The sequence below is a fragment of the Echiichthys vipera genome, assembly GCF_963691815.1.
Source record: "Echiichthys vipera genome assembly, chromosome: 16".
Taxonomy (NCBI): Eukaryota; Metazoa; Chordata; class Actinopteri; order Perciformes; family Trachinidae; genus Echiichthys; species Echiichthys vipera.
Window position 1 is genome coordinate 24,604,647 of NC_139841.1, and position 12,849 is coordinate 24,617,495.

The 12,849-nt window shown below is 42.6% G+C and overlaps 1 protein-coding gene across 5 annotated transcripts; it reads left to right on the forward strand.

Moving 5' to 3' along the window:
- Positions 1–166: 166 nt before the first annotated feature.
- dab2 (DAB adaptor protein 2) lies at positions 167–11,534 on the forward strand. Of its 5 annotated transcripts, none has more exons than XM_083930429.1 (15): positions 167–435; positions 3,366–3,638; positions 3,746–3,885; positions 4,120–4,218; positions 4,316–4,447; positions 7,076–7,159; positions 7,422–7,448; positions 7,531–7,569; positions 7,672–7,734; positions 8,615–9,211; positions 9,791–9,917; positions 10,027–10,662; positions 10,750–10,931; positions 11,025–11,117; positions 11,214–11,534. In XM_083930429.1, exons 2-14 carry the CDS (start codon positions 3,497–3,499, stop codon positions 11,097–11,099), a joined length of 2,343 nt encoding a protein of 780 aa, XP_083786555.1. In that variant the 5' UTR covers positions 167–435; positions 3,366–3,496; the 3' UTR covers positions 11,100–11,117; positions 11,214–11,534. The 5 variants fall into 5 exon arrangements, with proteins under 5 accessions (XP_083786555.1, XP_083786558.1, XP_083786557.1 ...); XM_083930430.1 differs by lacking the exon at positions 167–435 and adding an exon at positions 1,070–1,202; XM_083930432.1 differs by lacking the exon at positions 8,615–9,211.
- The last annotated feature ends 1,315 nt before the right edge of the window (positions 11,535–12,849 follow it).

Genomic DNA, 12,849 nt, shown 5'->3' on the forward strand with positions numbered 1-12,849 from the left:
ATGCAAAAATCCAAATGTGTGTAGTTTAATAGCAGCCCTGTGTTGCAACCTATAAAAAAAACAATCCAAATGAAATCACATCTATTCTCTTATGACACAACATTTCTTCCTGACCCACTTAACTGCGTGTGACAGATGGGGATACTCTCCCAAACGTGCAGGGACCGCCCCTCGTCCGGTTGAAATGAATGTGCAGTGAGTTAGGTCCGTCAGCAGTCAGCGAGGGGGTTAAACTGGGAGTTTGCAGCCAGTCTCTGCTTTTTTTCTGTCCACGGCATTTAGCGGAAAACATTTGGACTCCCTTGCTCGTTTTTTTTCCCGAAAGCTGTGTTTGGCTTTTCCTCACTTTGTGCCTGAGCCGCGGAGGCATCACGGGAACAAAAATCACTGCTTCGACTGCGGGATTTCAACCTCTTACTGCGCGCTTTCAAACAGGTACGTCCCTGCGGTGTTAACGCGTTTTCCATCCATGCATGAATTAATTAAGGAGCCACCGAAGGATCCACAGGTAGTGCTACTTGGGTTTAAAGCAGCTGGGGAGAGTGGTGTGTGTGTGTGTGTGTGTGAATCCGCCTGTAAAAGCCACACTCAGAACTGAGGTGTAGGTTTGTGAGTGAGTCTGGAAAGAAAAGCTGAAATCAATTTGGTTTTCCATGAACTGTGCTTTCCTCCACATCTCTGTGGGAGGTGAAACTTCATTCCGTGTTTTCATCTGGGCTCATTTCCTCTCCTGTCTCAGCTGTGATTAAAAACATTTCTCCCTTTTTAAGAGTCCTTTCTTTGCCTCGTTTGAGCTCCAACCCTGTTCACAAACATCTTTTCAATCTTGACACAATATATGATGTTAAATGTGTATTTGTTGTATCTCCTTTCCACATAGTAGGGGAGTTTTAGTGCAAAACAATTTCCATTTCGTCTGAAAGTGTGTGCATGGCCTTTGTGTCCACAGTGGGCCTGTGGTATTTCACCATCTTATTCACTTGCAGACTGAGTCATTCCCTGATTTCCTCCAGATGTGCAGCAGTTTACGCTTCCTGACGGCCCAGGATTGTGACATTTCTGCCCTCGCGCTGCAACTAATTCTGCTGACAAATCCGAATTTCCACTCTTGTCTGTGCTATTTGCTTGGTGACACTGGTGGATGCTGTTAAAAGGCTCTTCTTCTCGCCCTTCACCTCGGTAGTAGTGGCTGCCCTTTTTGAGTGAGTTGTTAAAATGTAACTTAAATCTGCAATGAACCGCTGACATTTCACCCTTTTTTTTTTTATTAGCCTGTCCTCCACCTAGTGGGACTCTGACACCACTGTTGGTTACTGGACAAGGGCAATCATGTGTCACACTCGTGTAAATGGAGCATCAAGCGTTTAGGGTTATGGCTTGTTTTTCTACACTTCCACGCACAGCGACAAAAACAAGTGTGCCTGTGTGCAGCCGCCCAGATCTAAATGTCACCGTGATGAACCGAACTCAAGGCGTACTTAACCTGCTTGTTTCCTCGACTTCAACTGGTGGTGGTGGTGGTGGATGAAATGAAGCTTTTATTGTTTTACAGCTGCACAGTAGCTCTTGTGACCATGACAAGAACAGCGATCAATAATAGGTGTTCCTCCACAGATTCTCTGTCAGCCTCTGATAGGGCCCGATGTGGCCTGTGGAGATGCAACATTTGGCACAAACCTGAAACACACTCAGTGACCTGAGAGTTCCCGTCTGTTATCTCATCCTGTGTGGCTCTCACTTCCTTTATGAATCAGACAAATGATCAGCCTGATTGATATCATCATGAACAGTACCTCTGGACCTGTCTCTGTATTTCTATATTCTGGATATACATATACACGCATGCTCCGTGTGCCCTGTGAGGATCATTCTAGACCTGATTCCACATCATCAGGATGTTAAGTGTCTGTTTTATAGACAGATTTAAAAGGTTGCGGGTAAATGATCGTTCCAAAGGCTGCGACTTCCTTTTGTAGTTGCTTAGCTGGGCATCACAAGATCTTTTTACTCTGCTAGCGTAAGATTAACCTCAGGTAATTGCTCAACCTTTGCCCACATTCAACCTTTGCTCTGTCCTACGGTACTCACAGCCTCTTTGCACTGTTAGTGTAGCCAGTGTAGCTTCGGGTGCTGCTCCTAAAGGTATGTATGTAACGCACAGAGCTGTGTTTGTGTTGGTCGTGTTCCAGAGCAGGAGTTCATTATGGCTTTTTTTTTTTGTCCGGTTGAATGCGTGTGATTGTTTTTTTACCACTTGAGGACTTAATGGTGATAAAAGAAGTTTGTTAAACCTAACATAGTTGAGGAGATGTAGGAGAGTCTCAGCTGCTGTGGTGTCCGCTGCAATCCGCTGTGATGTTGGGTTTGGCTCATGTGACATTGCCTTGTGCTTCCTGCACAGTAAATTCAGAGTAGGTCTGAATGCATGGCCAAAGTTTTCTACCCAATACAGCTAATTTCACATCTCAATAACGATACATATATATATATCATGATTTAGCATGTTTTCTAGTAATTTAGTAAAATAAGTCTATTTTAAGTGGGAATTTGAGTCTTTTTCTTATAATATTAACACATTTAGTGTAAAATATTTACTCTTTTTAAATATAAACTGTTTGATATGAGCGTTTCTGAAAGATTTGAGTCAGTTTGTGCTTGTTATTTTCAATTTAGATGACGTAATTGTGTTTCAGGATATATGATTTCATCACATTATGATTCTATTGAAAGATGATCATATTGTAAAGTTGCCCAGCCCTAGTTCAGAGGGATTCGTGACTGTCCAGTGATGATGATTAATGTGGATGTGTAGACACACATGACTAGTATGTTGCTTCTGAGACACCGTTGGCACAGCACACAGATTTTTAACAGGTCTCACAAATCACATGATGTGAACTGAGATTACAAAAGGCAAAAAAACGTAGTTATCGTGGTACGTTTTCCTTAATAAATATTTCTAAATAAATATCAAGGAGGACAGTATTTGTTAAAAGGTGAGTGTGTGCAGGACCTTCTTTAACTTTAGGATAATTCACTCCTTTACAGGCCTGAACGACTGACGCAGCATGTGTGAAGCAGGGTTTGAGTGTGTGTTGCTGTTCTTCTTTGTCTGAAGGGTGTTTCTGCGCTTGTAAATGTTTACTGTGGATTGTTAACATATCTGATTGTTTATGATGTGCACATCTCTTCAGCAGCTACTTACAAAACCATTTTACCACAAGCGATGTATTTTAATTGTATCCCTTCGACGGTGCAATATTATCTTTGTAGTTCCATGAAGAAAGTGCGTCATAACCTTTTACTCTTCTTCCTTTTTTGTCTTTCGCCACACGCGCGGTCCCACTTCACTTTTTCTGCTGCAGGCAAATAACAAGGAAAGCATGTGTGGGTGTTAAGAGTCATCTGTTCAGTCGACCTCGCTGACCCTGAACACGGAGCTGCCGCCTGCTTTACCCTCGACTGTCCACTTGTCCAGTGAGGCTCACTCCACACCATGTCTGCAGAGGTGGAGAACAGCGTGCCGGTCCCTGCCGATCCCAGCGTCCCCTCCCCATCTACAGCCTCGTCCAACACCCCTCCCACCTCCCCTACAACAGCCGCATCCAAGGTCCCATTCAAGAAAGAGAAGAAAAAAGGTGAACGATGGAAGACCTATGATCATGCTGTGATCCAAACATTGGGTTCTGATCTGATCTTGTAGAAATCATAATTTTCTTGATTTTTTTCTTTTTCTTTTTTACAGTTGCAGAGAAGACAGATGAGTACCTGCTGGGCAGGTTTCAAGGGGATGGCGTGAGGTACAAGGCCAAGCTGATAGGCATCGATGATGTCCCAGAGGCCAGAGGAGACAAGATGTGCCAGGACTCCATGATGAAACTAAAGGTGATTTAAAACACATTAAGTAGATGGCATATTAAAGCTGATCTCGCTAATGTTTGTCAATCAATAATGAATCTGTGTGGCTGGTATCATGAACACACGCTTTCATCATCTGCATCTTACTGCAGAGGGCAAAAAGGTGCTCAAACTTTACGGATATTAGCTTTAAAACACAAGTTTTGTTTACTTATAAAAGATAGAAAACCTGAATAGTTTGTATGGCTTATTTGACACCAGGGTATGGCAGTAGCCGCTCGGTCCCAAGGAAAACACAAACAGAGGATCTGGGTCAACATTTCCATGTCGGGCATCAAGATCATTGATGAGAAATCGGGGGTGAGTCCTGCCGTTTCCTTCCATTACAGTCACATCGCATTGTGAGGATTAGATGTGGTTTTGCCTGTTAATAAATTCTTGTCCTTTCACACCTCAGGTAATTGAACACGAGCATGTGGTGAATAAGATCTCCTTCATCGCCAGAGATGTAACAGATAACAGGGCGTTTGGATACGTGTGCGGAGCAGAAGGGCAGCATCAGTTCTTTGCCATAAAGACTGCGCAACAGGTAACACTCACACATGAACAGACACATGCACATGCACATTGGCAAACTGTCAAAGGCGTTTACACCAGAGCCTGACCAATGTGGGATTTTAGAGGCCGACACCAATTTGTACACGGGAGAAATTCACATATTACTGATATAAATAAATAATAAAAATAGATGTGTTCTGTATGGACTGTGCACTGAATTTGTACTGAAGATGCAAAGATAGCCAGAAGGAACTTTATTAAAGAATATTTAAGGATATGTTTTAATGTTAATATTATAATAAATTATCATTCTAGAAACGAACACTGAGAAAACAAAGAATTAATGAAATGAATAGAAATATAAACATGTCCAGTATGAGTCAAACGCTGACTATTTAAATAATAAATAAATTAAAATATAAAATAAATAGCTAAATAATACTTGATGTTCAGTATCAGTCAAACGCTGACTATTTAAATAATGAATAAATTAAAATATAAAATACATTAAAAAATAATACTTTATTTTCAGTATGAGTCAAATGCTGACATTAAAATAAATAATAAATAATAATAGAATAAAAAAGCCATGACAGCATTCATAAATCACCCCAAACATCATTTTCTGTATTATATGTTCTGTAAAAAAAAAGAAAAAGATATTGATAGACACAAATATGTCTGTGATAGGCTATTATCCGCCAGTAATGGTCAGGCTGTAGTACAATATCAGCCTGTAATGGTCCGGCTGTAGTACAATATCAGCCCGTAACGGTCCGGCTGTAGTACAATATCAGCCCGTAATGGTCAGGCTGTAGTACAATATCAGCCCGTAATGGTCAGGCTGTAGTACAATATCAGCCCGTAATGGTCCGGCTGTAGTACAATATCAGCCCGTAATGGTCAGGCTGTAGTACAATATCAGCCCGTAATGGTCAGGCAGTGGTACAATATCAGCCCGTAATGGTCAGGCTGTAGTACAATATCAGCCCGTAATGATAAGGCTGTAGAACAATATCAGCCCGTAATGATCAGGCTGTAGTACAATATCAGCCCGTAATGGTCAGGCTGTAGTACAATATCAGCCCGTAATGGTCAGGCTGTAGTACAATATCAGCCCGTAATGGTCAGGCTGTAGTACAATATCAGCCCGTAATTGTCAGACTGTAGTACAATATCAGCCCGTAATGATCAGGCTGTAGTACAATATCAGCCCGTAATAGTCAGGCTGTAGTACAATATCAGCCCGTAATAGTCAGGCTGTAGTACAATATCAGCCCGTAATGGTCAGGCTGTAGTACAATATCAGCCCGTAATGGTCAGGCTGTAGTACAATATCAGCCCGTAATGGTCAGGCTGTAGTACAATATCAGCCTGTAATGGTCAGGCTGTAGTACAATATCAGCCCGTAATGGTCAGGCTGTAGTACAATATCAGCCCGTAATGGTCAGGCTGTAGTACAATATCAGCCTGTAATGGTCAGGCTGTAGTACAATATCAGCCCGTAATGGTCAGGCTGTAGTACAATATCAGCCCGTAATGGTCAGACTGTAGTACAATATCAGCCCGTAATGGTCCGGCTGTAGTACAATATCAGCCCGTAATGGTCAGGCTGTAGTACAATATCAGCCCGTAATGGTCAGGCTGTAGTACAATATCAGCCCGTAATGGTCAGGCTGCAGTACAATATCAGCCCGTAATGGTCAGGCTGTAGTACAATATCAGCCCGTAATGGTCAGGCTGTAGTACATTATCAGCCCGTAATGGTCAGGCTGTAGTACAATATCAGCCCGTAATGGTCAGGCTGTAGTACAATATCAGCCCGTAATGGTCAGGCTGTAGTACAATATCAGCCCGTAATGGTCAGGCTGTAGTACAATATCAGCCCGTAATGGTCAGGCTGTAGTACAATATCAGCCCGTAATGGTCAGGCTGTAGTACAATATCAGCCCGTAATGGTCAGGCTGTAGTACAATATCAGCCCGTAATGGTCCGGCTGTAGTACAATATCAGCCCGTAATGGTCCGGCTGTAGTACAATATCAGCCCGTAATGGTCAGGCTGTAGTATAATATCAGCCCGTAATGGTCAGGCTGTAGTATAATATCAGCCCGTAATGGTCAGGCTGTAGTATAATATCAGCCCGTAATGGTCAGGCTGTAGTATAATATCGGCCCGTAATAGTCAGGCTGTAGTACAATATCGGCCCGTAATGCTCAGGCTGTAGTACAATATCAGCCCGTAATGGTCCGGCTGTAGTACAATATCAGCCCGTAATGGTCAGGCTGTAGTACAATATCAGCCCGTTATGGTCAGGCTGTAGTACAACATCAGCCCGTAATGGTCAGGCTGTAGTACAATATCAGCCCGTTATGGTCAGGCTGTAGTACAATATCAGCCCGTTATGGTCAGGCTGTAGTACAACATCAGCCCGTAATGGTCAGGCTGTAGTACAATATCAGCCCGTAATGGTCAGGCTGTAGTACAATATCAGCCCGTAATGGTCAGGCTGTAGTACAATATCAGCCCGTAATGGTCAGGCTGTAGTACAATATCAGCCCGTAATGGTCAGGCTGTATTTCATAGTGTTGTTTATGCAGTTTTTGTTGTTTTCAAAGGCAAAATGGCAACAATGACCTTGTCTTTCTGTCCCCGTACAGGCGGAGCCCCTGGTCATTGACCTGAAGGACCTCTTCCAGGTCATCTTCAACATGAGGAAGAAAGAAGCCGAGGCCTCACAGAAGGTAACTGGTTCAGACGCAGCTGACTCTAAACTGGAAAAAGTCTTTTTTTCCCCTCCTTCTTTTCAAAAGTTGGAAAGTGAGAAAGTTTTCTCTCCGAAAGAAAAGCGTTTTGGCACGGTCGCCGTACGTACGCACCTCCTGGATGTCGACACTGCCTCTCTGTGCTCTCTCAATGAATCACATCTTGAGACATTCCATAGAAATGATGTGAAATGACACATGCCTCTGCGATTTAAGAAAAATAAATACAATCGTTTCACAGGGTGAAAACGGCGGCACTGTGGTGGAGGTAAGCACTCGGAAGCTTGTTTTCTTCAAACTGTTTGTCTTACTCCTTCCTCCAACCTCCTGCTTTTCTCTCTTGTTTTCAGAATGGAGGCTCTTTGGATGGTGAAGTAAAAACGGCTCAAGTGAGTATTTATGCTCCCGCTGTGTTCCCAGCTTCACATTAAACGGCATATTATAGTATCTGGATAAATACAGTATGTTTTTTGTTTCCCTTTGACATCCAGCCAGTGGAGCAGCTTGACCTTTTTGGAGACATGTCGACCCCTCCAGACATCCAGGCTCCGAATGTAAGTGTGGTGCCATAAAATGTTCCCTTTATCCCGGCGACGTAGTGGAATGACGCTTACTCGGTGAAGTGTAGCTGGGAATTTACAGTATTATACTTACAGTGTAAGCTTTTATGGAGCTTGATAATTAGAATAGGTTGTAGACTTTTATCATCATCATCAATAATACAACAGTTTGCAAAGCAGAGACTACAATGATGGATTCTTAGCACTATAGTTTGCTGCACCCCGCCTCTTGTCAAAATATGTTTCCAGGATTTGATTAAGCAAAACACGTCTTCACTGAATAACCTCAGCAACTTGCAGATCATCCTTTGTGTGAACTCAATTCTGAAAAGGCCACCATTTTTGTGTTTAAGTATTTATCAGATTTGCCTAAAGTGTACAATTTTAGACGTCAAAATGATCTTTTAAGAATTGAGTGTGTGCTTCCTGTATACCAATCTCATTGTTGTTCACCAAACCCTTAAAGCTGCTACGAGTAGAACTGTGAAAGAAAGAAACATTGGGGTGACACCTGGAGTCTTCCCCTGGTAGTGTTTTACATCACTGTTGCTGAACCATATCACAAGCTGAGTTTCAGGTCAACAGCCACGGCTGACTTCAGCATATTTCTATGCCTTGTTGTTCTCCAAGGCAAGTCAAAATTAAGTCACTACTTCGTTTTTCAAGTTGGAATATGGACTCTAGACTTTGCTTTACCATGAAATGTAATAGACCAGTGATTATTATGAGGTAACTCTTCTACAGGTAGCAGCTTTAAGTTGTATTTTCACACCATGTGATTCATTTTTCATGTAGATAACACTTGTGTTTTTCTGCAGAACTGATTCATGACCCTCTTTTTTTCTCTCCCACTGTGCCCTCTCATGTTAACCAGGACTCTAATGATATTCTCTTGCTGGACTTTTCCGTCGAAGTTGACAGCAATCAGAATTGCATAAAGGGAAACTCCTTTGTAACTTCCTGTGCCCCTGACCGTCCCCACACAGAGAATCCCTTTTCCTCAACATTTGGCTACTTTCCAACCCCAGACAGTGACCCTTTCAGAGACGACCCCCTCTCTAAATCACCCACTTGGTTGGAACCCGATAATCCACAGATATCCCTCACCGCCGCTAATCACTTAAACAGCACGGCTGGCAACACTTGTAAGACAATTATTAACGGTGGTTTGAATGGAGACGCCGAACCGCCGATAAATGGGTTATCCAGTAGGAACGTGATCCTCGCTCTCAGTAACGGACAGTGGCCACTAGGGGGCAAAATAACTCAGGGCAACACAATAACAATGATGGACGGGGATGAATCTGGAACAGTCCTCTCAAACAAAAACCCATTTTTTGACTCGACTCCCCCTGTCCCCAATGGCATAACTCATCAACCACAACCCCCAGTGACTTATAGCAAGGATTCAGTTGTCATAAGCCCGCCTCCGCAGAGCTCTAAGGCTGGACGAGGTCGAAGGAGTGCAAAGGTGAAATTCCGTAGCTAGATGAATCATGGAGTTGCATGTGTGATGCCTGAACACGGGTTTATGCACATTTCCCAGAACATAATTAGGTTGCTAACATCTCCCTTTGTGAACGTTTGGGTTATGCACGGGTGCCTGACGGGATATACCGAGGATGCATTTGGTTAAGATAATATACGAGGCCTGTAATTTAGAATTGCAGTCAAGGGCTTGGATTCACTCTGTCTTCATGCATGCACTGGTGGTCACCTGCTTCTCTAACTGGCTTGGATAAATGACACTTTGACTGTTGATCACTGGACTGTACCTTTTGTCATCTCTGCTCTAAATCTATTTTCTAACATTCATTTCTAACATGCTTCAATGATAAAAGCACCGGTAAGTGGCAAAGCATGCATATCTGTCAATGTTAACGTAATATTGTTTATTTCTGACTACATAATTATAGTAAATAATTTGATAAAGGTTGGTTTAATCTTAATTTCTAAGTACTGTGCATAACATATGTGCGTGTGTGTGTGTGTGTGTGTGTGCGTGCGTGTGTCTCGTATATAATATTTTTGTTTTATTTTCCGTGTATAGTCCACAGCAAGTGACCTGTTTGGAGCAGAGCTATTTGCTGCTCCTGGTCTTCCTGAAGGGTCTTCTGTTCCAGGGGACCTTTTCAGTACACCTGCCAACTCCACTGCCTCCTCCATAGCTGCTCTGGGTAATACACAAAGAGGGGAACTTCACGTTTTATCCAGATATTAAGATGTTTTTACGGCCTTGCATTCCATTCATTTTACACTTTCATATTCCTTTTCCTTTATATTCAGGCAATCTTCAATTAGGTCCTCCAGCTACCACAGGTATCCCTGCTGCGGGCATGTGGGGAGCCACCACTGCAGCACCTTCCATGTTCCCCATGCCAGGATTGACCGCTCCAGGCATTCGGCCCGCCTTCCCACAACCATCTGCCTTTGGTGGCCTACCCATACCACCCACAGCCTGGGGCCCGCCATCTCAGTTTAGTGCCCCACCCATGTCCCCACCCCACCTCAACTGGGTCCAGCCTCCACCAGTTGGTGCTCCGGGCTGGGGTCAGCCCACAATGACCAATCCTTTCCAGCCTGGTGCGTTCCCTGTAATGGGTGACCCGCATGGTCCGTCACGCCCCCCTCCTAGGCCACCTGTTAAAGAGGCCCCAAAGGTAGAGAACAGTGCCTTCACAGCTTTGGACCCCCTTGGAGATAGAGAGAAGAAAACCGGAAAGGACATGTTCAAGGACTTCCAGCTTGCCAAACCCCCTGCCATCCCAGCAAGGAAAGGGGAGCTAGTGTCCAACTCTGCCTCATCCCCCAACAGCAACGAAGCCGGAGCATTCGATCAGTACTTTTCCAGTAAAGTAGGCCTGGCTCAGGATAATGCAGATCACGATGACTTTGACATCAATCAAATGTCAGGGGTTAACGGTAAGCCAACCAACATTTTGCAAGTTGACATGCGCGCGACTGTGAGATGTGTCACTAATTGTGTCCTCTGTCATAATATGCGTTTAGATATTCCTAAACTAGCTCCTGCTCCGGCTGCAGCCCCAGCTCCGAGCTTCAAACCTGGCCTCCTCGACGCCGCCTTCTCGTCCGCTCCCATCGCAAACAGTTCAGCACCGGCCCAGGACATGTTTGATCAAGCATTTGGGGCTCCAGAGTCCAGTTTGTTCGGAGCACCGCCTGTAGCCATGGTACAGAGATTCACACCGACGCATATTTACATCATATCGAGAGTCACAGTGATAAATTGTAATTTGTGCTCTTTTTGCATCTCAATCGTGCAGCAGCCGGCTGCTGTTGGTCAGACTTCTGGATCATCAGATGCTTTCGGGGATCCTTTTGGAAATCCCTTCGCTTGACCAAAACTTTGTCCATAAGTGAGTATGTGTCCATGATTGTTTATCCCTCGCCTGACTTCACCTGTACAGGTTAAACACTATGTCCACTTTCTCCTCTTCTGTGTTCCTTCACAGTTGAAAAGAAGTAAAATGGAGATCTTCACATCAAAAAACCATTTGGGACAAGCTGCTACAACGTGTGCAAGACAATCCAAATGATGAACTTTTCTAACTCTTGTCCCTGACCTTCCCTTCTTTTACACGCCCACCTCTGATGTTGTTGTTTTGTTCCTATCCAATCAGTAGTTCCCTTATGTCCAAGTACCACTGATCTAAGAAGTAAATGTTATGTCCTGATCTGCTGAAGAGAGAAATGTGGTGTGTGTGTGAGGGGGAAGGGCATCCAAAGAGGTTCACTGCTGATGCTGTCTGTGTAAAAGAAATAAAATAATTAATTGCTGCAAGGTGTTCATAAGTCCTTTGTCTTCTTCAGAGGTAACGAATCAAGAGTTTGCAGGACGTTCAACAGTCAAAGCAATATAGATGTTTACAGGCTGTCTAAGATTACTAAAGTTCAGTATTGTTAAACAATCTCTGTCTATCTGTCTGTCTGTCTATATTCATAGAATTGAGTGTATAAACTAAAAAAAAAGGAGTTCAGAAAATGGAAAAATTACATGTAAAACCCTAAACGTCATCAGAAAAATCAGAAAAATGTGCTTCTAGAATAAAAAGTAGAAGTAATCATTATGCTGGGGAATGCATCCTCAGTATATTATTATTATTATTATTATTATTATTATTATTATTGCATTAAATAATACAGATAAATTCATGTACAGCTATTTGTCACTTTGTAGCTTGTTGAAGGGGGAGCTAATGTTTCCAATTTAATATATAGTTGGCTAGTTTAATTGATTATTTAATAAGCTCACTGTTTTGCATGTATAACTTTACCAAGACACTATACCTGTCAAATAAAATATGTGGCGCAAAAAGGTATATTTACCACTGAAAAGTATTGAATTACAGGTAAATATTAACTTAAATGGAAAACTCAAGTAAAGTAGAAGTATCTCAAAATTCCCATACTTTTAAAAGAAATAGAACTGCTTAGGTGACTTTAAAAGCCATTTACAATAAATACTCCCAACATGATAGGTGTTATATGCTTCGTTTCGTTTCAGGAGTATTTGACTAAAACCTTTACATGGTTTTAATAATATTTAGTTTGCTTCGTCGTGTCTGGCACATTTAATCAGGATCTAAAGAATTGAAAACTACTTCTTGCAAACATATTTCTCTTAGAGGTCTGTGCACATTCCTAAATAGTGCGCACACACACACACACACACACACACACGCACACAAAGTCCACCTCCACCACCACAAAAAATGGATCATACTTCCATTTTTAATTGTGTTCATACATGTTATCTCTATTGTTTGAAATGAGATAAAGACAATATATGCTGAGGGTTTATGAAGTAAAATTTTAGTTTTTAGTTTTTAATAACCCAAATATGTCCTGGGTCTGTTTGACCCGAGCGATACCAGAGGGTCACAAAAGTGCAGACCATACAAGGGTTAAGTTAAATGATGACTGCCTTTACTTTTAGATTGCTATATTGTTGCTTTTACTTTAAAAAAAATGTTTCAATTGAAATCCTTGCCCATAGATTGTATGATCTTGCCTCATCCACCTCTTTGCAGCGGTTTGACTACATATCCCACAACACCTTGCGGGCGCGATATTAGCGCGTCATAAAAA